Source organism: Acanthaster planci, linkage group LG05, assembly GCF_054643075.1.
Source record: "Acanthaster planci isolate LZ-2023a linkage group LG05, COTS_SCS, whole genome shotgun sequence".
In the NCBI taxonomy this organism is placed as follows: Eukaryota; Metazoa; Echinodermata; class Asteroidea; order Valvatida; family Acanthasteridae; genus Acanthaster; species Acanthaster planci.
Genome location: NC_141781.1, coordinates 1588582 through 1613934, shown reverse-complemented (window position 1 = coordinate 1613934; position 25353 = coordinate 1588582). Strand labels below are relative to the sequence as shown.

At 38.3% G+C, this 25353-nt stretch overlaps 2 protein-coding genes across 18 annotated transcripts in view; both read left to right on the top strand.

The window, feature by feature from the left end:
- LOC110985864 (RNA polymerase II elongation factor ELL-like) overlaps nt 1-6090 on the top strand; it is a 28866-nt gene extending 22776 nt beyond the window's left edge. Inside the window, exon 11 of the mRNA XM_022247291.2 lies at nt 309-6090. Within this exon, the coding sequence (XP_022102983.2) occupies nt 309-404 (96 nt within the window). The 3' untranslated portion in view covers nt 405-6090. The remainder of the gene's footprint in view (nt 1-308) is intronic.
- Nucleotides 6091-7294: 1204 nt separating this feature from the next.
- The window catches only part of LOC110985853 (signal-transducing adaptor protein 1-like), a 31632-nt gene continuing 13573 nt past the window's right edge, over nt 7295-25353 (top strand). For 6 of the 17 annotated variants that reach the window (XM_087137475.1, XM_022247261.2, XM_022247259.2 and 3 more), the window contains exons 1-9: nt 7299-7533; nt 8650-8853; nt 11807-11896; nt 19280-19384; nt 21411-21467; nt 22020-22217; nt 24014-24118; nt 24515-24700; nt 25019-25142. In XM_087137475.1, the coding sequence (XP_086993601.1) occupies nt 8758-8853; nt 11807-11896; nt 19280-19384; nt 21411-21467; nt 22020-22217; nt 24014-24118; nt 24515-24700; nt 25019-25142 (961 nt within the window). In that variant the 5' untranslated portion in view covers nt 7299-7533; nt 8650-8757. Of the gene's footprint in view, nt 7534-8649; nt 8854-11806; nt 11897-19279; nt 19385-21410; nt 21468-22019; nt 22218-24013; nt 24119-24514; nt 24701-25018; nt 25143-25353 lie in introns of all 17 variants that reach the window. The other 11 variants (XM_022247258.2, XM_022247263.2, XM_022247254.2 and 8 more) reach the window with 5 other exon arrangements.

The following is a 25353-nucleotide window of genomic DNA, read 5'->3' as shown; positions in this document are numbered from 1 at the left end:
TTGCTTTCCAAGAATATTACCTGTGCATTGTTATATATGTATGTCAGTCTTGACCTTTAACCTCTTTTTTTTACATATTGCTTAGTTAGTAACTTTTTAATCCTGCAAACAATTTCTTGGGAAATGTGACAGTTAGATGTCAAAAATGATGCAATGAGCATTGTCAGTTTATCCAAAGTCTTGGTATTTTGTGACAAGTCAACCTAATGGGGAAATCTGCATATTCTCCCCTACCTAATTTGATACCACTATTTCGATATTTGTTTTGATATGTTTTTATAACTTCACCTTCCTTGCATCTCTTGTAGGAGTACCAGAAGAAGGAGGCTCGGCGGAGGGAACTCCACAACAAGCTAGGTCACATCAAGGGACTGATCGCAGCCTATGATAGCACCAGACAATGAGACATGGCCATATAGAAACCAGGCCTGAAGACAGTATTCCTTTCTAAGAAACTGAATGCAGACCAGCTTCACTACTGACATATGCATAATAGGGAGATGTATTTTTACACTACGGTCAGTGCCCTTTATCGTAAAGGAGATCAGAGTGGTATATCCTGTCTGGGATTGAGGGGGTTAAACCTCTACAGATTTCATCCTGCCCTAATCTGTAATAATTCTTTCAAATCTAACAGACTTTGAAGGGTTTTGTAGGATTGAGGAATTAAAGTCTAACGCTCATTACTTTGCATGGGAACTTCAATCCCCTTGAAAGTTCAAATGCGCATTGGTTTTCTGGAGTGCCTGCTTTTGAAGATTGATGTGAGTTCCTGAGAAACCTGTTGTGATGTAGGGTGACAGGAATCTTTGGATTTTAGGTTTGGTTGGGGGCTCATGAGAAGCCTGGTTGCAAGGTTTCAAATTGAAGCTTTTTAAAAGACTTGAACATTTGATCTAAACAGTATCACTTCATGCCTGCCAGAACCCATCATCTTGTCTTTTGTTGGTTTGGGCTGAAGATCTTAGCTAACTTCAGCAACAAGAGACTTAATGTCCCTGTTGACTCAAACGTGCCGTTAGGTAGCTGCACAGTGTTTGGTTTGTGCTGGTTCAAAGAGTGAACAGGGTCACTGGCGCGAGACACTGGAAAGGCAGTCACCCGTCAAAAACAAATGGCATCTTGGAGAGTTAGATGACTAAAGGTACCTTTCCACATACGGGTGATTTCGACATCTTTCCTTGAAAGTGAAACGCATGTATGCATCGTCCACGCAACGCCACCCAAAATACGTATATGTATGGAAAGGCACCTTTAAAGTTGTGGCTTGGACCTGGTATACCATAACACGTACCCCTATGAAAGCCTGTGGCTAGCGACTGAAGCCCCTTTCCGTAGAGATGTGCGTTATTCCTAGCCATAGCCAGTTCACTCTGACGGCCTTATTAAAGTTAGTTCTCCCTCATCCCTTTACTAGATATGCCACTCATAGGGACTGAAAGTGTTAGGTTCGGAAGACTTCTATGAACTACAGACTAATTCAATAACTAGGGGATAGAAGTTGTTACTGTGGCAACACGGCACTCTTTGACAGGTGGTGAACAGTTGCTTCACACCTGGGCTTAAATCACTAAAAACCTTGGAGAGCAAGTTTGATACTGTTGTAGTTGTGGTATCTCCCCCGGTTTGTCTATAAAATTGGGTTTTTAAAACCATCTGAAGCTGTGCAGCATCTGGAGACCATGTCTGTAATTTGTATGACCTTTTTTGGGGGGGGGGACGTGATCATGGGGTCTAGTTAATGCAGAATGCACAACTAGATTTTACTTTACTTTGTATGTTGAAAGTTATCAATGAAAAGTTTTTAAAAATTCCTATTCTCGTCACAATAAGTGAACTTTGTTTGATTTATGTTGTTTAGGAATTGCATTTAACTGAATTGGATTTATCACATCATTGTCTTGTCGGAGGTGGTTTTTCTTTCAGTAATGGTACTTTTGTTTAGCTTTTTGTTTTGAAACAACAGACATGCAAGAAGTCAAAATACTTAAAGAAAATAAGTTTTAAAAAGAAAGAAAAAAACAGAAAAATCCAAAATGCATACTTAAAAACTGAAAAATTACTCAAAAAATTATTTTAAAAATCTTATTTATAAGAACTAAGTCTTATTCATGTCTTCCAATGAAAAAAGGTGTGTTATCGTTTTATTTGTAATTTTCATAACTTTGAATTTCCTTCAGTTTAAAATACAAACAAAAATTTTGACATATTAAAAAGTTCAAAAGAGCACGAACCCTCAAATAGTAGATTTTTTCCTTTTTTTTGCGCCTGACATGTTTAACAGTGTCAAATATTAAACATTGATTTTGGGTTCACTTTTTGTTAATACTGAATTGGGATTTGAATGATATGCAAATTGTTGTCATTTTTTGTGTCAAAACAAGCCTAAAGCAGTAAAAAGATTTTAAAATTCCATCCTAGTTTTTTTTTTTGAGAAAGTATTTTGGGTGAAGATTTGCTTATTTTTCTCTTTGATCTTCGATTTCCCTCTGTATAAATTTTTTTGAAGAGTCACAATTCAAGTTATCAGACATGGCCTCCAGTGTTTCAGAGAATAATCAAAGTATCTGGTTTCTACGACAAAGGTACTCGGTGTATTTTAAACAAAAGACAAATGTATTGACTTACTTCCCTGAGTTTTAATGTCTTGAATCTCCAGACAGCAAATTTGCAGTGGTAATGTGTTGGCTGACAGATCAAGAATTTTGAATGTCAAAAGTTAGACTTGGATATGTGGCCAAATTGGAACTCTATAATGAGGCCAAAGGCAAGACTGAAACTATTAGTGAGCTTGGCATCAGTACGAGAGAGATTTCAAAGATGTCTCCCATAAGTTGTGCCTGCGTCCCTTATCTTTGACAATCCTCTCCCCCACCACCTCCCGGCATCTCTCTGAAGTTGTTGGAATTCAACAAAAAGTTCTGATGGTGCTTTATTTTAAGTCCCAAACATTTTCCCCAATTTGTAATTTTTTTGGTTTAAATTCTCTCAAGTTTTCAGTATTTCCTCCCCTGAAAAGTCCCCCATGTATGCAAAAATTCTCATTACTTAATGTAATACTTTGTAATGTCCAATATTTAAAAACATTTCATAGATGTTCAAGTTTTTGTCACAATTTATTTACAACTAAGTCATGAGAAATTGAACTTTGGTTTTTATCCAATTGAAATTTGAACAATCTGTCCCTCTGTCCTCATTTCCAATTCACTGAACCTTCGTGTATTTTGGCCTTATGAACAGTCTCAAGTATTTTTTTTACAAAGCAATCGAACAGGGTCACAAATTGCCTGGTTCTTGTGTCACAAGTTCCAAACATATTTAGTCATAGTTTATGACTGTGTACAAATGTACTGCTTACATAATAATGTATCAAACTATCATGGATATATGATTATATTATAAGATATAAAAACTATGGAACAAATCATATTAACTATATGTGTGCCCTTGTATGTCAGGGGCATCGACTATGACATCATCTAAATTGCTTATTGGCTGCTGTTGATAAAATGTATATTGACCGGAAGGTTACATGCAGCACAGTAAAACGCTGTAATTTTTTTTTCTTTCTTGAGCTATAAAAATCTGCAAGGCAATAGCTAATTGAGCTCTTATATGAATTGAAAATTCTTGTGGCGCTATTTTTTTTCTCTTGGTAATGATTTGAGATGGTGTAAAACTACAACCATGAGCCACTTTGGTATTTCAATAATGCATGCTCAAAATGAACCTCATCTGTGGTCATTCAAACACACACCTGTTATCATGCATGTACAACGTGGATTCTGTCAGTGCAACCATCTTCACTCACAGGCACTGAACATATTCAACCTGATTGGGCTTTATTAACCTTGCCTTGTTGAACTACTGAAGTGGCTCATTGGTATACATGCACTGCTACAAGTGGTTCCAAAAATGCTTATTTTGAGACCAAATTTTCTTTCTTCACTCCCTGGAAAAGATATATAGAGAGTAAACATTTCCAAATGTAAAAAAGTAATTGTTATTTGAAGAAATATTTTCTTGTTTCACTCCCTCAAAAGTTTTTCTTGGGAGTGAGGCTGGAGAATTTGGTCTCAAAAAAAGATTTTTTTTCTCCACCGTTTTCAGCAGTGCCCTTTGATTGTTGCATATGACCAGACATTTGTGTTATACTATATATAAACAAGGATTTCAGAGGGTAAAACAGTGGGCATTATCGGGGATTATCAACCAGGAGTATATTTTTAAATGTTCCCTTCAATTGACTCCTGTTGTTTACCATTTGGCTGCTGTTTTGGCTGGCTTTGTTGTTATACATGCCTTAAGGTGGTATAGAGAAGGTATTTCACCAACCAGTACCAATGAGAGCTACATGTAGGCTGGTTCCTCTTGTTTGATATCATGTGTTGAACTTCAAAGAAAGCTTGGGAACCAGTCTAGAAGTGGGAGTGTCGTCACTGGTTCACATGTACCATTATCACTCAAGGAGTCATTGTTTACCAAGGAGGTGTCCCCCTTTGGATGTTTCTCCAAAATCAGCTTTGCTTTCATCCTTAATCACTTTCAAACGTTAACTGTTGGAGCCACATGAGAATATTTTAAAATATTGGCATTGGTTAGGCAATATGATGTTTTCATAGTCACCAGTGGTTCTGAATTCTGATAACTGAATTCTTGACAAGGATGAGGCTGATGATGAACATGACACCAAGATGGATGGTGGGGACCTGATTTCTCCAAGTCTACCCATGCCAAAGACCCTCTGTCTTAAATTGTCGGTCCAGAAAGGCTGTGCCTGAGTTGTGTCTAGAGCTAGGGCTAGGTTTCTGCTAGTCGTAAATACATATACATTGGCTCGGGGTGACAATACTGTTGTGAGAATACATAATTTTTATGCCTATGGGGGGTCAGCTGCTTGCTAGACCACCCCACCCCCCCACAACGAGCCTGCGTAGTATTGGCTTTGAAAGCTCATTTTAGATACTGGAGTTATCTCAAACCAACCAGAAAGAAGTTTAAAGATTTAGCAGGGATGACTTGTGCCCAAGATGCAAAGTTGGCTTCAGATTTGAAGGACAGTCTTTTGCATTATGTTTAGGATGGAAATTTTACTCATCAGTATTGGACATTGATAACTGAATGAGAAGCTGTCCTGTTTTTTTAATGATAGACTCTTGACTTGATGTATTAAACATAGATATTTGCCGGCAAATCGTTCTTTTCAGTTGATGAACCTTTTCATCAGGTTCAATTGTGAGTGGCAAAACTTTAGTTTTTTTGAAATTTACATCGGAGCTTAATTTTAATTGTGTAAGAGACGAGTCATTTTAATTCAATCTTTTTAAGCCTTGAGTTGAAGCTTAGGCTTAAATTTCAGCTGGCACCAGAGTCCAGAAAAATGAAACCGTAAAGCCAGCTCCACTGTGACTAGGTTTCAGGATTGGTAGCTTTGCTCCATGTAGATTGTTGCCAATCCTATATCCATTACTCCAAGAGCCCGTCGTTGACACATTTCAGTGCCTTGTGAGATCATGACAAAACTTTTTCATGGTGGGCAAGTTGTTCCCTTCCATACAAGTTGCATGCGCAAAAAACGTTTCGGTTCTGATTGAATGATGACAAAATTTCATGGTGTTGTCTAGCACAGCAGTCATCAACATTGTGCATTTCATGCTACGAATGGCAGTCAATTTTTTTTAACTAGTTAACTTTATGTAAACAACAATATTTACCTGTGGATGGATGAAAGACTACTCCCATCTCCTACTTTATGCTGTGTTTTTACAAATTAAACAGCCACCAAATCGCAGAGTGCCAACATTCCTTGTAAGCAATTTTGATGTTAATGTATCCCCTGCTCCTTTCATGACTGGTGTCATATTTATAACCATGATCTTATTTATTCATTTGTCCTTTTAAATATCCGACAAGTGTTATGTTATGTGAGCTTATGTGAAGCTGTTATTATGAAGCACCATGCTGTAACACCTCACAATTATTGCCAAACTGTCCGCACCTGAACGATATGAGTTCTCATCTATTTAATTTCCATGAATGAATTAATAAATAGTAACATTGATTATGTTACATATGAGCATTGAAACCAAAGGTGTCAATGTTTACAAGTTTTTATGTTATCATGTTTAACTGTGCCTTGTGTGTGTCTCTTGTCTCGTCTCGTATCTTTTTTGTGTGTGGTGATGATAGCAAGAGATCTAGAAGCTTGTGAAAGCTCCGAAGAACTTTTCCATTTGAAACTTGTTTTGTGAAGTTGGGTTTATGGAGGGAAAAGGTAGGTACAAACATGGAAGTAAGAGAGAGGGGAAGCTGTTGAAATATTCATTACCTCTTGCAGGGCTCTGATTTTGCTCCAATCCCACCCCCCTCGGAACAGAACGTTTGTGCCGGGAATTTGGCAGGCATATAAAACAAACTGCAAAAAGGATTCAGATTTTATGAAAAAAACAAGTCACTATAAAAACAAAATAACAATGATAAAACAGCTATTACAAATCTTTACCCGGACGCTTCATGCACTGAACAATAAAAACCTCGGCACCCTTCCAGTGCCATGAACTTGATGACGCTATGGCCGCGCTTTTCTTGACATTGAATTGGGACTCGCAGGGGTAATGGAGGGGATTTCCCGCGCTAAAGCATAGACATGCTTCAGTCGCCAGAGCATTTTCGTGACATTCTAAAGACAAAAAAAGAGGTGAATATGGTGGCTCGTTGAACTAGTCTTACCGGTACCTGCAAGTGAACTCTTGAGTCGGCTTGTTTTACGACTTAAATCATCGGGGATAATGACCTTCCTTCTTTGGTAATGGATGTTGTGACGCATTCACTTAATTCACAAGTAATACTTTTGCTGTAATTTTAGTCGTATTCATTTGTTGCTTCACGACTTCAGGAATTTATTGCAAGTAAATGTATGCTTTATCCGAGCAATTTTCAATAGGAATTTCCTTAGTTTCGCAACAGTTCTGATAAATATTAGGGGGTTTTGATGGTTATTGTGAAGGTTATGCATATAATTGAGGGCACTTCGTTTTTGTGTGTGGGGAAACGTGACTCACGTTTTTTCATTAAAAATTCATAATATTAAACGTACTTGCTGTACAGTGAAGCGAATTTCATTTATAACGAAAATTATTGAAATTTATTCACTTAAAAAGTGTTCAAAACTACTTACCTTTGCAATCAATTTAATTTCATTTAAGATATTTTTTTAGCGTTCACCCCTTTGGTACTTTGGTACAGTCTATTTTTAACTTCCGGGTACGTACAGTACTGCCGCGGGTCACGTCGATGCAAAGCTGTGCCTCTCACCGGCACCGGCACCGTGCATACGCATACATGCACACTATGGGCAGTGTTCCGGAGCAGACTAGTTCTGTGCATGCCCGTAGATCGACTTCGGACACGTAAAATCCCTCCACATACTGAGTTGTGTATGTCATTTCTGGTCTTTATTAAAAGATAATAACTGTTAAATGACACCATGCGGAGGTTGTCAGGAGCTCTGAGCTGAGATATTCAGCGATTTTGGTGAGTAGTTTTAGTCGATACTGTGTGTGCATAAGATGTTTTCACAGGCCCCTATATCGATACGACTCGACGGGCAAGACGTACAGTACAAAATAGTGTGTACTACCCCGTACTGATTAACGTGTCGTCCCCGGGACCCGCTGGTAGTGATAGTTAGTAAGATGCATCTTTGTTTAGGGGATTGTAAATTTGGGGACCCTGTTCCTTTAATAGAAGGGAGAGCTATATTTTAACTTTTGAATTCACCTTCGTAGATGACTGACATTGTGTTCAACAACCATAAGGTTGATAATTGTCAAAAAGGGCAGGGTTTTGAGATTTGAGGGAAATTATGCATGAGGGGAAACAGAGTGAGTGTTTTAACACATGACACATAGTGGATTCAAATTTGCATGGCTAGTTTAACAGAAAGAAAGTCAAATTTTCTCACAATTTTCAATTTGAAATTTTCAAAAGTAGGGTAAGCTCAGAGAAAATTGGGACGATATTTTAAACAACTGGACAATATTTATTAACTTTTAATACTTGTAACTCAATCATGGACAAAAATTAGTTCTTTTAGAAAGAAAAAGACTTTGCAAAATTTTGTATCCATGGCTACGAGCCAAAACAAATATCATTTGCATCACAAGAGTATCTTGTTTTACCAAAATTCAAGGCACCTTGAGGTTTTGTTGCAACTTACTGTTACTTTGTGGCTTAAATGTCTCAAATTGTAGTTTCCTGAGACAGCCTCACTTGTCTCCCTGTCATCATCATCATTTAAGCAAGATGCAATACTCAATAAAAAATGGCATCTATATATTTACATTCAACCCTAGACTACATCTCAAGGAAATCTTAGAATCTTATCAATGCAGTTTTATGAGTGTCCTTGAGTTGAACCATTTAATAGCAATGACTTCTTTGTACCCAGTAGCCAGTAGGTGGTCTACACATAATTGATGTGTGGTACACAAAAGCTGTTGGTATTTTCAAAATCATTTTTATGAGCTTGGGTAGTCTAGCAGAGCCAAATTTCTTCCAGAGACTTTTCACCCTATTGGTCGGTATTAAACTGCTTCTTTGATGTTTACAGCCCATTTGAAACTCGCTTTGTGTTTCCTGTATGGTCAGATTCCACAGCTCTGAGATGCTTTAGAATTTTAATCAGATCAAACAAGCCAGAAATCCATCAGCTGAATCTTACATCTAGTCTTTGACAAGCCTCTTGGTAACTTCACTATGAGTGGAGCAGAGAAGCCTCCTGATTCCCCACTGTCCAACGGGTCCACCAAGCACCATGAAGGATTTGCCGAGATGAAAGGACCCAAGGATAAGGTATGTAGGCATTGTCCTGAATTTTGAAGTCATTTCAGTTTTGCTGACATTTATCTTCATTTTCAGGATTCTGGTTTTTTTAAGAATTGGGATGTTGAAGATTCTGAATTTTATAAAAACAGGATCATTCAATTCAGATTCTTTTCTTAAAAGTTGCTAATTTTCTTTTTGAAAATGTCAGTTTTGTACAATTGACAACAGATACACTAAGAAGAGTGATGGTCACAAAAGTGTTGAGGTGATGACATCATGGACATGTAGTTGATTAAAGGAAATGTTTGAAGTTGATCAGATTTTTTTGTTCAATTACTCTGCCAGAGAGCGGTAAGCCAGTTCATCTTGCTGCACATGCGTGTCCTCAAAGGTGTCAATCCGTTTTTAAAAGTGAGAGGGGGGGACATAGTCCTAATCAGAACAAATGGGAGCGCACGTCGTGGGGAGTATTTAAATTTTGGAGTGGTGTGATCTGAGACAATTTTTTTTTTTTAACAAATGCTTTTGTAAGGTATACATTTTTGTTTAGGTTTTGGAAAAAATTGGGGGGGGGGACAATTGATATACTGTAAGGACATGTCCGCCCCCTCCCCGTCCCCCACCGACTGAAGCCCAGGTGTATCCTAAAACATGAGGATTTGAATTTTTGGACAACATTCAGCAAGCAACAAAATTTTAAGTTGCAAATGTGCACACACAATTCAGCAAGACTGCTGAAGTTGGTTGCTCAAGAAAAAAAGTGTGTTCATGTTGGATGAGTGGGGCGTTTATTATTGTTCAGAGTACAAAACGTAATGTAAGGTATCTTTGATGTGGGATTTTTGAGCGTCCTGCATGTATATGTGCATTGGCACACTCTCCACACCATTGTTCTGCATTTCATTAACAAAAAAGTTCCACAAGAGGACAGAATATAGACCCTTCTCATGAGGGAAGTCATTTTTTGACTGAATCTGTTTTTTAAATCATGTACAATAATCAGGATGGTGCCAGACTACCAGTATTTTATAATGTACATGTACGTTCCAAGCCTCCCTTTGAATTTTCAAAGTCTTGCTGGAGACCTACATTCAAGGGTTTTTCACAAATTTATCATAATTTATCCAAGTCCACAGATGCTAAATTATCATGAAATTTTGTTTTATTGTTTTCTTTTCTACTCTTAAGTTCCAAAAATGAAGAATAAACCTTGCTTTCAATTTCAACTTTGCCAAGTCATAAATAAAGACTCTACAGCATACATGTATCTTTGTGCATTATGTGAGAATATTTTCATTGGGCCTTTCCAAAAAGTCATACACCGTAGCTGCTTGCACACAGGGGTGTGCACTGTTAGATCAAAACATGCCTGTTGCAATGGACATGTACGTGTACCCGTACATGTACAGTAAATGGCAATTTCATTACCCATGTTCATCCATGTGTGGCCGTCTGCAAAGCAGTATTGTTAGGTATCAGACAATGGGTTAGGGTTAGCCAAAAAAACAAATTTATACTCTGCACTGATCTTTCTCCAAAATGGTGAAATCTGGTGACAGGCACTGGTTGTGTTTACTCTCCTGAGTGCATTTATAAAGAAATGGATTTCACTGGTGTTTGCAATCAACTAAAGAAAAAAATGTAACATAAACAAGTGGGAGGGATGTTGATTGGAACCAAAATGAGAAGTACATGTAACAACGGAAGAAATGTACCTTACCCTAACTCACCTCAATCCTCAAGGATTAATGGTGATTGAAGCGTGGAGGATTTTGGAGGATTGAGGATGAATGCTGATTTAAAAGCCAAAGCAAAAATTTTGGAGGATTGAGGATGAATGGTGAATGAAATCACTAAAAAATCAGTCACATAGTGGTGCATATGGTCACACATCGTACTGTTGACAATAAACATGTACCCAAGGACGGTGTGTTCCATTGTTCACTGCTGCTGGTCATACACAATTCTCTACTGCAAATGAAAAGCTGTCAGCCAAGTCTGCCAAAAAAAACAGCTTCAGCCCAGCAACCAACCTGGTGTGCTCACCTTCCCCCTTCCAAAAAAAATAGGGCTATGGAGGATTTTGAAAGATTCAGGATTTTACCTGTCATTTTGTCCTTAAGCTCAAAAGTGGTGGATTAGGGTTACAGTAACATTAGTAAACATAACCACACAAGAAGAGTTTATACTTGTTCATGTTGCTGTTACTGAAAGACTTGTGCATGTGTACACGCGCAAGCCGTAAACATTCTATGGGTACATGTTGGCCTGAATGCCAATGGTCATCAGTCATTGGGAAAAAGTTCATTTTGTCACGATGTGAGATCTGATGATAAAAATGTACATTGTATGCACACTTGTACATGTACATGTGTGTACACATTGAATGGAAAGAAAAATGGAAACTACAGCATGATCTAGAAACAGCTCCAAGCACTAACAAGAAAGGACGACTGTCAGATGAAGATAAGATTTGTCTGAAGCTGAATGTTTAGTGCTTTTTCTTATTTAATTCCTTCTAGGAATTCAACAATTTAGGGGGAATTACTGGCATTTGTTGTTCAGAGAAGGAAATGATAGAGACTTTTTTAAAATTTGAGAAATGAATTGATGATACCAGGTATTCTGTGCCAATTCAGTTTGAAAATCAGTAACATGAACCTTTATGTGATTGTTATCAGAAATGAATTTGATCTTTGGAGACCAAAGCTTGGTGCAATTGTTCTTAAAGTGGTTCATTCGGAATTCTAGTGGATTGATGAGGTTTCAAGCATGTACATACACTGTACATGTAAATTTCCCAAGTTACATGTACATATATATACGGTACAGTACGGTACATGCAATCGTAAAGACTGCATAGCCTACAAGAGTTAAGTTTTTGTACTTGGTACTCAGCGGTTGAATGATTGACGTAGAATATGCAGACTTCATTTTTGTTTGATTAAACTTTAAATGATCATTTCATTTACTTTAACAGGACTATGAGAAACGTTGGCTGATGTTGATGGACAACAAAATTGTTATGTACAGTCAGAGGGTGACACAACGTGAACTCAGCACATCTAAGGTAAGGCTAAAAAAATGGGCAATGATCTTATTGGTAACACCCATGATGGTCAAACCCCAGTTTAAAAAGACCGGGTCACGTAATAGATTGATCCAGTAAGACCCACCCATTGCGGGCACCTGGACAGTTACAGTGTAACATGTGCCCTAACTTTCTGGTGACAATTCGCGTGCTCTGGCCATGGGTTATATGCACATTCATGTTGAATTTTCAATGCATGCATTTCAGACTTTGATCACAGCTATGATTGGTTAGAGCACCGAGGGGTGGGGCTTATTACACGTATGTATTTACATGGCCAAAAAGATGTCTCCTATTTCAAGACCCACCCTATTTTGATGGTACAGACCTAACTTTTTGGGAGGGGACAAGTTTTGGAAAATGCAAAATTGGAGAGAAAAAAAGAAAAACTATGTCTATTGCAGTTTGAATGTAATACAGAAAGTTCCACAGACTTAGTGTTGTTCATTTCATTTGAAACAAATGCCACCAGACCCTTCTCTTGCTGCTGTTAATTGTAACCAGGTCACACTAGCTGCAGTGTGCAGTGTACATGTGCAGATTTACATGCAACCTGTACCGTTTTTTTCACATGCCATTTACTGAAAAGCTAAAATTTTTTGGACCTTACATATATACAATGTATGTTCTTATTGGTGCATGTAACGAAGTTCTCAGCAATTTGTGAGGAGACTTCCTGATCCCCCACCTTGCAGAGTGAAACCCAAACATGTATACATTGTCCAACTTGTTGAAGGAACATTATAGGGGCCCATGTTATGATAGCGGCTTGGCTCTACCTGCCTGAGTCCTGTATCATTATACCACAGCACCTACACCTGTTGGTAGCTTGTAAAAGGAACAGGTCAGGTTGCCATCAACAGGTTGTTTATATTCAGGTGTGGATTCACACTGCTATTGGCTGTCAGCTTCAGATCAAGAATGAAGGTCTAATAACTCTCCAGTACTCTGTCCCTGGATTGTTGATAAGTGACCTGCCATCAACGCTTTGAATTGGGGTCATTTTAGTGAATGCACCACCCATTGACTTGTTTCAATCCCCACAGAAATGGTTTGCTCTTGTAAACAGATTGTAGTTTTTTCTGGGGGGGAGGCTGGTAACATTGACCCCTTGTGGTTCTGCACATCATTCTGTTGCATGTACACCTGTGTCTTTTTGTGTGAAATGTCTTTTTTGATGTGAGGTTTAAGGACCGATGACAGGCTTTGAAAGCACTAATCCATGTAAGGTTCACAGTAATATTTGGTGGTGATTTCTCAATATGGGTGGCCTGCTTTTCTCACAAGCCTATGTTCAGTAACATTCTGCACTTTCAGATTCAGATTTTTAAAGTTAACCTTTGGCAAAAACCTAATGTGTGATATAGTGCCTTTTACTATCAAAAGTGGATCGAAGTTCAGAGAAACCTTTTCATTACATGTAATTATTTTTTCTTAAAATTGTGTTCTTGTTCTCAAGAGTAAAAAATTAAGTAAAACAATTTACCTCTGCATGTACATCTGTAGAGTATGTAGTCTTTAGTCTGCATCTCTGCAGTTTAGATATATGTATTGGTATTTTTGGGTTCCGGTGCATAATTACATTGACACCCGTCTGTTCTGTGTAATGTCAATTTTTTTCAGCTTTTTTGTGCTTATTACATACATGTACAAATTTCACCGTGTACAATGAGTCCTTGTGGAATGTCCTTTTTTTTTACTTGTACATGCACTTAAAGAAATACATGTAAAACTCTTATCTTCCTGCTTTTACATGTAAATTTGTCCATTATATAAAGAACGAAGTTCGGATCAATCAGAATTTTACAACATATATCGGTCTGCAAAGTAGGCAGAATAAAAAAAAACCAGAGGCAGTAAAATTCAACTTGACTATTGACCTTTTACCCCACTATATCTACAGAATTATGAGTACTAAAGTAGAGAATGTGTGTGGAGTAAAGCTCTTTTCCTAGACCTTCCGTTTTTCTCTCAGTTTCAGACCTGGAAGAAAAAGAAATCTTTCATTTTCACACCGCAAGTTCGTAGAACAGACAAGCATGCACAAGAGATATTTGAATACGGTTTCCAGGGTACCAATTGTACATCAGTTGGCTTATTTATAGACAATTTTCTTCATGCTGAAAAAACAGTAAAGTGATTTTGTCCACCGTTAAAAAAATGGATACATGTACATTCAAATCTTGTTAATAAGAGTTCTGTTAATACAACTCATTTTTTACATGTACATGTATTACAAGGAATATTTTCGGTCCCAATCCTTTGTTCTTTGGGACAATTCCACACCAACTGTCACATGACTGCCAAAGTATCAAATTGAGTTTTACAATTTTTTCTGCACTTTTACTGGTTAGCGGTACACCTCAATCTAATAAATCCAAGGAGATATCACGGCAAAATACAATATGGAGAATTATAATTAATAAAAAATTCTTAACATTTGTTTTGTTTACATGTACATTTCTACACATGTAACATCTGTAGCATAAAATGGAACGTCCGTAACAGCTTTAATTAACAAAATTGGACTATATAGGGGTACATTTTTCTAACTTTCATTTAAAATCCACTAAGACTTTTAGGAGTTTGTGTGTTTTTACATTTATATGTGCAAGTTTAATTTTAAAAAAAATGGCCAAATTTGTTTCCTGAACAGTAGTGGAGTTTTGAGAATTCAGGAAAGTTCCTGACAGACATGCCAAATGTACCAGAATTTGTTTTGGTTCTACAGCCAAATGGTCCAAAAGACTGTTACATGTGGAACCATAATCAAGCAGTATAACATTATAATGTGCATACATGTACATGTTAAATCCATATGAGGGATTTTCAAGGCCTTATTTTAATATGCATTTTGTGTTTCATTGCAACTCAAAGAATTTGCGGAAGAGTTTCTGAATAATTCAAGTATATACTCGTACATGAGAGTGAGCAAGTTATTTCATGTTATTGCAAAAATGCAATACATGCATGTAGATTACACAAAACTGAGAAAGGTACACTGTAACATTTGTAAAAAAGGGAAATTTTGAGCAATTAGTGACTTGATTGATATGTCAGTGGAAATGTTCTGTTTGTTTCTGAATATAACAAACTCTGTTTGAAGGTACATGTAACTATCCCTGTTTTAAGGTAACTATTACCCTGTTTGAAGGTAACTATCCCTGTTTGAAGGTAACTGACCCCGTTTGAAGGTTTATTGTACAAATACTGTACCGGTACATGTACGATATTGTATGAGACATACCACTGAATACAAGCACGGCATTCCACTGCACATTTTGTCAGTATTTATTTTGGCCGATGGCTGAGTCTCTATGTTCTAGATTCTGGTATCGCATGCACTTGTACATGCATGTGTAGAATTGTTAGAGGAAGTTGATGGCCGACATACAAATAAGAACCCTGGGCTACGGCCAAAAACATAGCTGAATAACAACTGAAGAATTGAAAGTGAACGCTGTGAAACTGGCATGAAGGCTGTTAGGCTGTACACATTGCACATACTGTATGTACCCTATACCACACAGAGGTACATGTCAGTATCCGCATCACAATTGACCTCAAGTGAATTTGCTTAACATTTTATCAGTACTTGTTCATCTACATGTACATGTATAAGCTTGTACCGCACCCTATGTGTGTATGCGCCAGGGGTTGACCCAAAACATTTGCAATATCAGAGATGGGCGGTGTGCTCTTACACCCAGGACCATGAATGATTTTACATTATTTCACAAATGACACTTGACCTGACACTACCGTTTTAAATGCAGGAAAATGGTTATGGGCTTGTTTTCGCTCGGGATGTTTTAGCAATTGTGTTTTGTTTGATTCCGACAACTCAAATGTTGTACGTGTACATGCTGTTGCACAGCATTTGCAAAGTATATGGGGTTAAAGTTTATCTTTAAAACTGTTGGCTCAGGTAGAAAGCATTGACAGAATGAACAAACAGTTTAATACCCGGATGCAGATAGCATGATTATCATGAGGTTGATTTTTATCAAAAGTAGAAAAGGTTTTTTTGTGTATTTGTTATACTGTTTTCCTCAAAAGTGTTAGGACAATCGAAGAGTAATAAATGTAAAAGACCAACAAAACATGTTTCACATTTGTCAAGGTGAGAGGATCAGAGAACATATATTTATGGACATTTACAAGAGAGGAAAGAACACACTGAACAGTATGGTACTCATCCATACCCCCATTTATACAAGTACATGTACCCGGGAGATCGTACTTGTAAGTTAGCCCTAGTGGGATTCAAACCCAGGTCAGGAAGGAGAGGAAAATGAGGAGATGTGTATCGACCTAACCTCACCTAAGGTGAAGCATTGAGCCAGGACTAGCCTTAACCCTACTAAATCCTTCAAAATCCACCAGAAGGTTGTGGAGGAATTTGGAGGATTGAGGATGGTAGAGAGCCCAGCCACGTTTACACATGTACCGGTACTTTGCACATTGTGACCCACTGTTCCCAAACCAGGCTGAAGAATTAAAAGTTGCCAGTTTTGGGTTTGTTTTTGTTTTTAATTGGATTAAATTGAAAACACAAATCAACAGTGGGGGATTGGAGAGTTGTCAAACATCAAACTTACAGGGGTACATGCACCTACATGTACATGTACGTTTAGCTTGGTGTGGGAATGATGGGTGACAGATTACCAGTAAGTACATGTAGGGCTTGAGTCTTCATATGACAGTTACAGTTGAAGAAATGAGTCATTCTACGTTTGTCTATGGTTTGATGTACATTTGTAATATTCAGAGCAAATTAAATTCATTGGGGCAGTGGTGCATATCACAGTCAACCTCTGGTTGCATTTTTTGTCATTGCAGGATTTGAATCACTTTTGCTTTCAAACAAAGTACAAGCTGATCATGACACTGTCAACATACATACTTGGGTCATACGTACTTCCAAAAAATGGGAAATCCTCATTCAGCCCTGCATTCAGTTGTCTCAGAGAGCAACTGGTAAAATAACCAGGGCATGTCACATTCAGCCCTGCATTCAGTTGTCTCAGGGAGCAACTGGTAACCAGGACATCTCACACTCATTTTCAACGAACTGATGCTCACTTTGAACTTGAAATAGTGACCTTCAATCAAAATTCCAGAACAGGTAATCTTTACAGAAACAGTTGTTTAAACATACATTTTCAGTGTCAGTAAGATACATGGGGCATAAGGTTAAATTGTGATTCATACCTATGCATACAATATTATCTACAAGCTTTCTGTGTGGCTGATGAGAGACAAGATTAGGATACTGTAAGTGCAAAATCACCCATATTTTAGAGTCGATGGGAACGGAAATCTTGCATTGTACTAATTTGAAATGGCTTTAGGGTTGGGGAATATTTGTAGGATAGTGGATAATGCTCAAGGGTCAGATTGTTGAATGTTTCACTTTATCACAGGTACAGTACATTTGTTTGTGGGGCAGATCAAACACACCCCTCAGACAAATTTGACATGTATGATTTTGAAAAATGGATCAGACACAAAAATGTGTGGTTCAGTAATTTGCCTTTTGTAATGTTTTATACTTCAGACAAATTTTCGCATTATTCTCATTTTTTTAACTGTCACAACTATGGGTGTTTTTGTGTTTTGTTTGCATTTTTTCCGTTTGCACCTGTTTCACATAACGTTTTTGAATTTCCATAGTTGTTTAAATAAAACTCAGTTTCCATTGTATTTAAAGTGCACAGGCAAGAATGTATCAATATATGCATAGATACATGTCACCGCAGACGTACAGTACATGACAAGTTTGCATACATACATACATGTGCATAATATATGCATATCATTGTCCTGTTTTAATGGTCGGCCTGTCTCTTTGCAGTGGTTCACAAAGCATGTTAGGGAAAGTGAAACTGATTCTTCTTTGCTGTAAACATTAAGAATGTACATACTTTGTACATGTACACGTGCATGTATGTATTGCTTCCTTGTTCAAAGATTTCCCGGTTCCATTGACAGACTTGATTGGGACTTGAAATTTGAAATGTTACCCTCAGGTCTGCCTAAATAAGAATCAGCTTTGGTATTCTCAAGTGCTCACATCTTACATGTATGTGTTTCAATGTGGCTGGGTCCCTCTTTTGTTAATGAGAGAATACAGCTGGATTACTTGTGCAGTGCTGAATTCGATTCAGGAAATCGATTCAGGAATTTGATGAAGGAAGCTTGCCAGTAAAAATTTCCCTGGCAAGTTTAGATGCATATGGTAATGACCCTTCAAAATGTATTTCTGTGGATCTTGTATTCTGTGGCTATTTTGGAGATGATTTCCTCTTGTTTTCATATTCCATTTATTTCAATCAACATCTTCCTCGATATCTTTCGTGTGAACTGTTAAAAACTGACCACTGTACAATGTGCGTGAACCGGTATAAGGGGAAGCAGATTGATAGCAGAAAGATAACCCCAAGCAGAAATTTATAGCGCAATGACCTTTTCTCCAGCGAGAGTGCCACAAACCCTTATTTACAAAACTCTCCTTCATGATCCAGTGGATATCAAATTTGAAGTCTTCGTGTTTATGCAGGGATAGACGTGTGAATAATTTATTAAAAAAGTGTTTCATATATAGCACAACCAGAGATAAACATCTGCATACAAATTCGAGGGGGTTTATGAATGGAGCTTGTAGTGTATCCGATTTATTCTTTTCCGATGGGATTTTTGCATCATAGAGATTGCCGTTCACTGACATTGTGTGTGATGTCAACCAGGCATTTAAATCAGGCCGTAACTTAGCTACAATCCCACTGTTTTCCCAGCAGATCACACAGGCAGTGTTGTAAATCAATAAATTTGGCGACTTGTGTCAAGTCATTTTAACATTGTGACTCAAGTCGAGTCTCGTCGTTAGGTCAAGAGGTCGAGTCCAGTTGCTTTGTGTAGTCGAGTCAAGTTGAGTCAAGTACCGTGCTCGAGTCAGTTTGAGTCACAAATTTTTGAACAAAAACCAATAAAAACACTACTATTAATACATGTAAGTCACATTTTGGTATTTTTATTTTCATTTAGACATACTGAAAATAAATTAGGGTGACAGGTACATGTATCTATCCAACTATAATTTTGCTTGATCTTTTTTTGAAACTCGAGTCTTCTACATGTACATGTAAGCTGTACTCGAGTCGAGTCTCCTGAGATGTTTGCATCGAATTGAATCATTTGGTCACAGACTCGAGTGGAGTTGAGTCCTTTACCCATCGGGACTCGAGTCACCGAAAATTGTGACTCGAGTTGAGTTATTGCCTCTCGAGTCATTACAACTCTGCACAATACTGTTAATTGTTATCCTTTTTTCCTATATTCTTTGTTTCTCTTTTCTTGCAGCCAGTAGAGTCGTTGGTCATAGACAGAAACTGCACATTAACACCCGACAACAAGGAAAAAACCAAACTCACCGTGAAGAGCAAAGCTGGCGCTTACAAATTCAAGGTAACAATATTTAACTAGGGTCGATTTTGTTTCTCTGTTTCTCAAAAACTTCCTGTTTCACTGTGTTCTGTACAAAGCTTCATCCACCTGCTAAACGTGACTAAACCTGGGATGGAACAAAAGATCTCCATTAGACAGTACAGAAACCGCTGTACTGTACATGTATACACCGGTAGTTTCATTTCACTATGACTTTTTGCCATACCAAAAGTGATGTAACTTTGGGTACTTTCAACTTGGTAGGGTTTGCACAACTGTTCTATTGGGGGATCCTTGATCTAAGTCCATAGAAAGTTTGAACCAAGTTTGAGTCAGTGATACATGTACATGTATATGTGTAACAACTCTTCCCACACAAGCATTACTGGGATGGGAAAGTACTGTAACTAGATATTTTTGTACCGTGTAAGTATTACTAAATTAACTAGGGGCCAGTTTCATAGCACTGCTTAAAGCAAAACATTTCTTCAAGCATGAAAAAAATTGCTTGACAAATCAGGTTACCAGTCAAAACTTCCTGTGATGTATATTGTTTTGGAATGGTATTTATCTGTCTTTTGGTTTGTAGTATGATAATCATATAGAGTTTGAGCTGGTAACCTTTGTTTATTAAGCGAGGTTTTTACATGCTTAAGGAAATTCTTAAAGCAGCTCTGTGAAATTGGCCCCAGATCCTATGAGAAGCGTGAAGTATGAACCTGTATGCTGTACATATTCAGCAGGTGTTGTTGAGACCAGCGGATTGTTCCCATAGATACAGCTGTGTCCAAGTTAGTTAGAATATTGAAAAGACCCCCAAAACACAGTTTCGACCAGGCCACACCTTGCTGGAGTGAGTGCCTGGGCTACATGTACATGTAAATGTATACTGTGGTCCGCTAGCCGATCCTGAAATGTTCTTTCTGCTCAAGTTCATCTTGGCTTCCGCACTACTTCACCCTCATCAATGAAAACAGGATACACCACTGTAGCCACATTGGATTTTCTGTGTAGTACGTATACATGTACATGTTGAATTCAGTCCAATTCGTCACAACTAACAAGAGAGCCCTGCTGAAACCGTACAATGCAATTGAAGATTTGTTGCATTGTGGAGAGCACTCAGATAAACACCAGCCTCAAAACTGTGCAGTTACTCGCCTCAAAACTGTGCAGTTACCACAGTGTACAGTACCCTGCCAATGGAATCCAACAATATACAATAGTTAACAACAGCACTGGTTTAGCAGCTTGCTGAGGCTATATGATTGTTATTTCACGTCCAAAGCTCACCGAAGGTCTTTCCGCATCTATGAACACAGAAAGGAGTGAATGTGGGTACACAAGCATGTATGTGTATGCTTATGAAGGGTTGGAATTTACCTTTAATTTGAAAAACGTTTAGAAAACTTTCCCATACCATTCAAATGTTTAAGCATGTACATGTAAATATCCGACCCTTACCACGGTGTTATCGAAAACTTGAAACACAACAAATTGTACACAGTGTAAATAGCGGACACAAAGTTTGTGATGAATTCTCTGTATTCCAATGACCGAGCAGTAAAGTGTTCCGAAAATCACATGACATTTCACAGGCATCATTTACAACAAAAATGAATGCCAGATTGTGTCAAATAAAACGTCAAACCTTAGAGGAGGTTCTGTTTAAACGTTTGGGAAAATCTGTAAACTGATTTGGAACTCTTTTCATTAAACGCGTAAATGCCCCACCCTTAATGCTTATTTGGTTTGTGCACCGCACTGTGGGTTTGCCTTGGATTGACATAAGCTGATGCATGATTGCACAGTCCTGTTTAGCACCCTCTGCAGATACCGCACAAATCCAGCACCATGGTATTTTTCATGTTAGAACAGTGGATTGAGCATTGCAATACAAGTACATGTACATGTAGCGATAAATACATACATGTACTGTAGGTTAGGATTGACAGGATATCTGATGTTCATAGAGTAGGAGGACATTCCAATACATTTTATTTGCCTGTACTATCTTTGTCATCGTACCATTTGTTTTTTTCTGTAGATGAGCACACAAGATGAGAGAGATAATTGGTGGATTCGGTTCTATGCCATAGCTAAGGTAGGAGGAAGTCATAAAGGGTGATATCCAAACAGTCGCCTTCATGCTTCAGTGTCTGAATTACAGCTCCCATCTTGACAGTGTCAGCCCACTTCGTGTACTTGTATAGTAACAAATTACAGCATGTGGAGTGTACATTTCCATTTGCTGAAACGGTAACAAATTTCTTATGCCTGTGAAGGTGGATAAGAACTAAGATCAGAGACAAAGCAGAGATCTGGTGAATTACACGTTACTAGAAGCTTGCCAACATTTCCAAGGCAGATTGCCAACAAGGAAACTTATTGCTCTCCATTTGCACATACATAGACATGTATACATCAGGCATGTATCCTTGACACCATATGCATCGGAGGCTTACACCAGAGAAAATACCGCCCTCAACGGTGTGAGCACAAAGAATATATGTGACCCACAAGCCCTTAAACCAAGCTGAGGTTCCCTTCAACCTTTTTTCAAGATGATGAGTTGGATCACAGTATAGCACACTTAAACATTTGGCGGTGATGGACACATTCAAACAAATCACCTGCTACTGTTTTTCCCTTTCAGATGGAGCTTCCAAAAATTCACCTGCTACCAGGCCAGACTATTGCCCTTCAAGAGATCATTGAGAGCATGGACAGCGTACTGCCTGAGGCAGCCGCGGCTAAGTCACCGGTCATGAAGTCACCCAGGAGTCAGACATTTGTAAAGAAGCCATCCAGGGATGGGGATCATCCAAAGACAAATCATCAGGATGAACTGAATGTGAGTACAGTCACACTGCAAGATTCCTGAGCCTTAAGATGTAGAGAAATTGTTGGGTCAAGTTTATGTGGCTTAGGCCATGCAGTTGAAAATCTACATCAGATTGCTACAGGTACCTGTCCAAATTCTACTTAATCTTAAACCACTTGACCCTGGATGACATGTAAACACGCATAATTTTACTTATTTGTTCCATGGAGGACGTGTACACTCATTTAAGAATTCTTTTTCATTTCCGCGATTGACATATTAACACATTGTGCTTGGTTGGGTCAAAGTGCATTTGTAGGGTTGAAGAATTTGTGGGTAAAAAAACTTGTCCCTAGCAGATTTTTTGGGTAAGAAAAGCCCAAGTTCACTGGCTATAGATGAATATTGTGATTGTATCAAACAGTGAACAGGATTTGTGTAGGGGATTTCTGTCGAAAGGAATTCGTCAAAGCATCTGCTGAACAAGAAAGTATCATCTTTTTGTGGTCTGGCAGTTATAAATTGACATTTTGTTTGCTGCATATGTTCAGACTAAAATAGACAAAATGACAACTGTATTGTCTTATGCATTCTCATAGTAGTGAAAGAGCAAATTTGAAATTGAGTGTGAAACATTTTCAAAGGCTACAACTAATGTTGTGTCAAAGTGACTCGTTGCCAGTGTTGCAGTTGGGTACTTTTTGCAGTTTGGCCTAAAGCATTGAGTACCATCCAGTGTCCATGTTCTTCAGCGTTGTTCACACCTGGGCCCAATTTCATGGTGCTGCTTACCACAGAATTCCGCGCTTACGATCTCCATTCTGCGCTAACCATGCAAGCAGAAAAATTCTTCGCTAACCCTTTAAGCACAGAATCCTTAGTTACCGGATGTGCGCATGTGCACAAGCCAAAATTCCTCGCTAATCGCAGCGCAGATTTTCTGCTATGGTAAGTGCCAATTTTTTGCTTGCTATAAGCAGTGCCGTGAAATTGGGCCCTGACCAGATCAATATACGGTATTCACAAAATGGTCAATTATAACAGTGCGTGGAAGTAGAAAGGTTTGTGTCTCAAAGGCAGTAGAGAGTTGTCAAGTACAGGGAGTTAAATTGTTCAACTTGGAGGGAAATGTCCTCATACAATTCAAGGAAGACATACCGGTATGGTGTAACACCATCGAAAGTCCATGTTTCCTGTCTCTGTCAAATCAATTTCCTTACATGTACGTGTTCACATTGTTAAGTTATGCGTTTATTTTTAGCTCCCTTGTTTATTTTTCAAGCATACTGCTTTTTTTGTCTGGAACGGTTTGGCACATGTATGCATTTACTGTACAATGTGCAATATATTGTGTGGAGCTTTCAACATATTCACAGTTTTCTGCAGTTGGTGTCCGGAATTTGAGATGCAATTTCCGCTATCTGTCAACTGTTTTTTGAATTGCATAAATTTCCTCATAAGTGTGGTGTATGGTACAACCATTTGATATTGCTGTAACTTGAGTGTGTGAGTTTGTACGTGCACCTGGTACATGTACATGTTTGTTTTAATAGAGGGGACATGTATTCATACATGTATATGTACTATTGATACTGATTTTTGGAAAGGTAATTAGTTCTTATTCTGCCAGGGGGTGTATCTTTGGAAGGAAAAAACTTTAATGGACTAATTCTTTGACTTGCTAAATGTAATGTATACAAGCCACCTTTGTTAGCATCTAAATTAGAAGTCCTACAACACATTGTATCATAATGCCTTTTATTCCTCCAACTGTTTCCATGGATTCACCCTTCAAATCTGCCAATGCCGTTTTTCACCCCTTGCAGAAGAAGTACCGTTTCTACCCTGATCATCTCATCCAGGGCTTCCGAGACGATTTCCCCATACCTCCAACGTGGTACTTTGAGGTTACCAGGGCAGTAGCCGAAGAGGTAAAGACAGTTCAAATGTTGAGAGACCTTTACATCAAACTTTCTCAGGTGTTTGCACAGTCTGTATGCATTTGCATCTGGTACCTAAAACAGTCAAGTTTGTTTGGCTGGTTCTAAGCACCTTGGTCTCATACGATGTCCAAAAATGGTAACATCTAGTTTAATTGTGCGGTAGTGCATCAACAAAGAATTAGCTGTTCCCGTAGATATTGATGCTAGAAGATTCTTAATTAAGAGGTCAAGGGTCACTGTAGGGGGTCATCTAATATGTACATGTTGTTTATTTCTGTGTCCCAATCCAGATTTTTTTGAGGTAGATTTGACCATACTCAGTGTGCATGTGCAATGTTACAATTTTTGACTGACTTGCCAGGGATATTTCTCTCTGTCAAACAGCTTCTTCTGAATAATCAAGAGCACGGATCCATCGTCATTCGAAACAGCGAGTCACACTCTGGTTACTCGCTGTCCATGAGGCAAGATCCACCCAGAGGGAACCCCGAGGCCCAACCCATCATCAAACACTACAGGTTCAACTGGAACGACAAGCGGGGAAGCTACGAGATGGTCATCGAGGAAAAGGTCAGCACCTGGAGAAACTGCCAGTTTTGTCTGGAAAATCAGAAGTGCCAGGGACTGCCAAGGACAGGGGCAGAAATGATGGAATGACAGAACATTTAATCAGGAGAAGAAAACTAAAAAGAGAATCCAATGCCCTCACCAAAGCTAAAGTTCAGATTGTAGTGGACAATGGACAGGAGCATGCTTGAAAATGCCAGTTTGAGTTGAAAATTTGTTGCGGTCTTGGTGTTGTTTTAAAGGAAAAACCTTCAGTGACTCAGCAAGAGATTTTGATTTTTGCAAACTAAGTAGATGAGTGCTTTTTTTTTTTTGCCACAGCAACCAGAAATGAGGACCATGTACGATCTGTTGGCGTTCTTCATTGAGAAACATGGTGGCAACATCCGACCAATACAGACACGGGATCTGAAGACACCTCAACATCCCTATGAGCTGGGACTTAGTGAGTTAATCAAAATCGCATTCAAGATTTGTACATCAAATGGAAATGCTGTACTGTACAGTTACATTTCTAGTCATGGTTTAATGGTTTTATTTTGTAATTTACAGTCTCCCTGTATAGTTCTTGATGAAGAATTTTAAAAGTTTAACAATGTTTAAGTAGAAGTTCCATGTGAATAAAACACTGAATTGTGCTTGTAGTGTCCATGGAA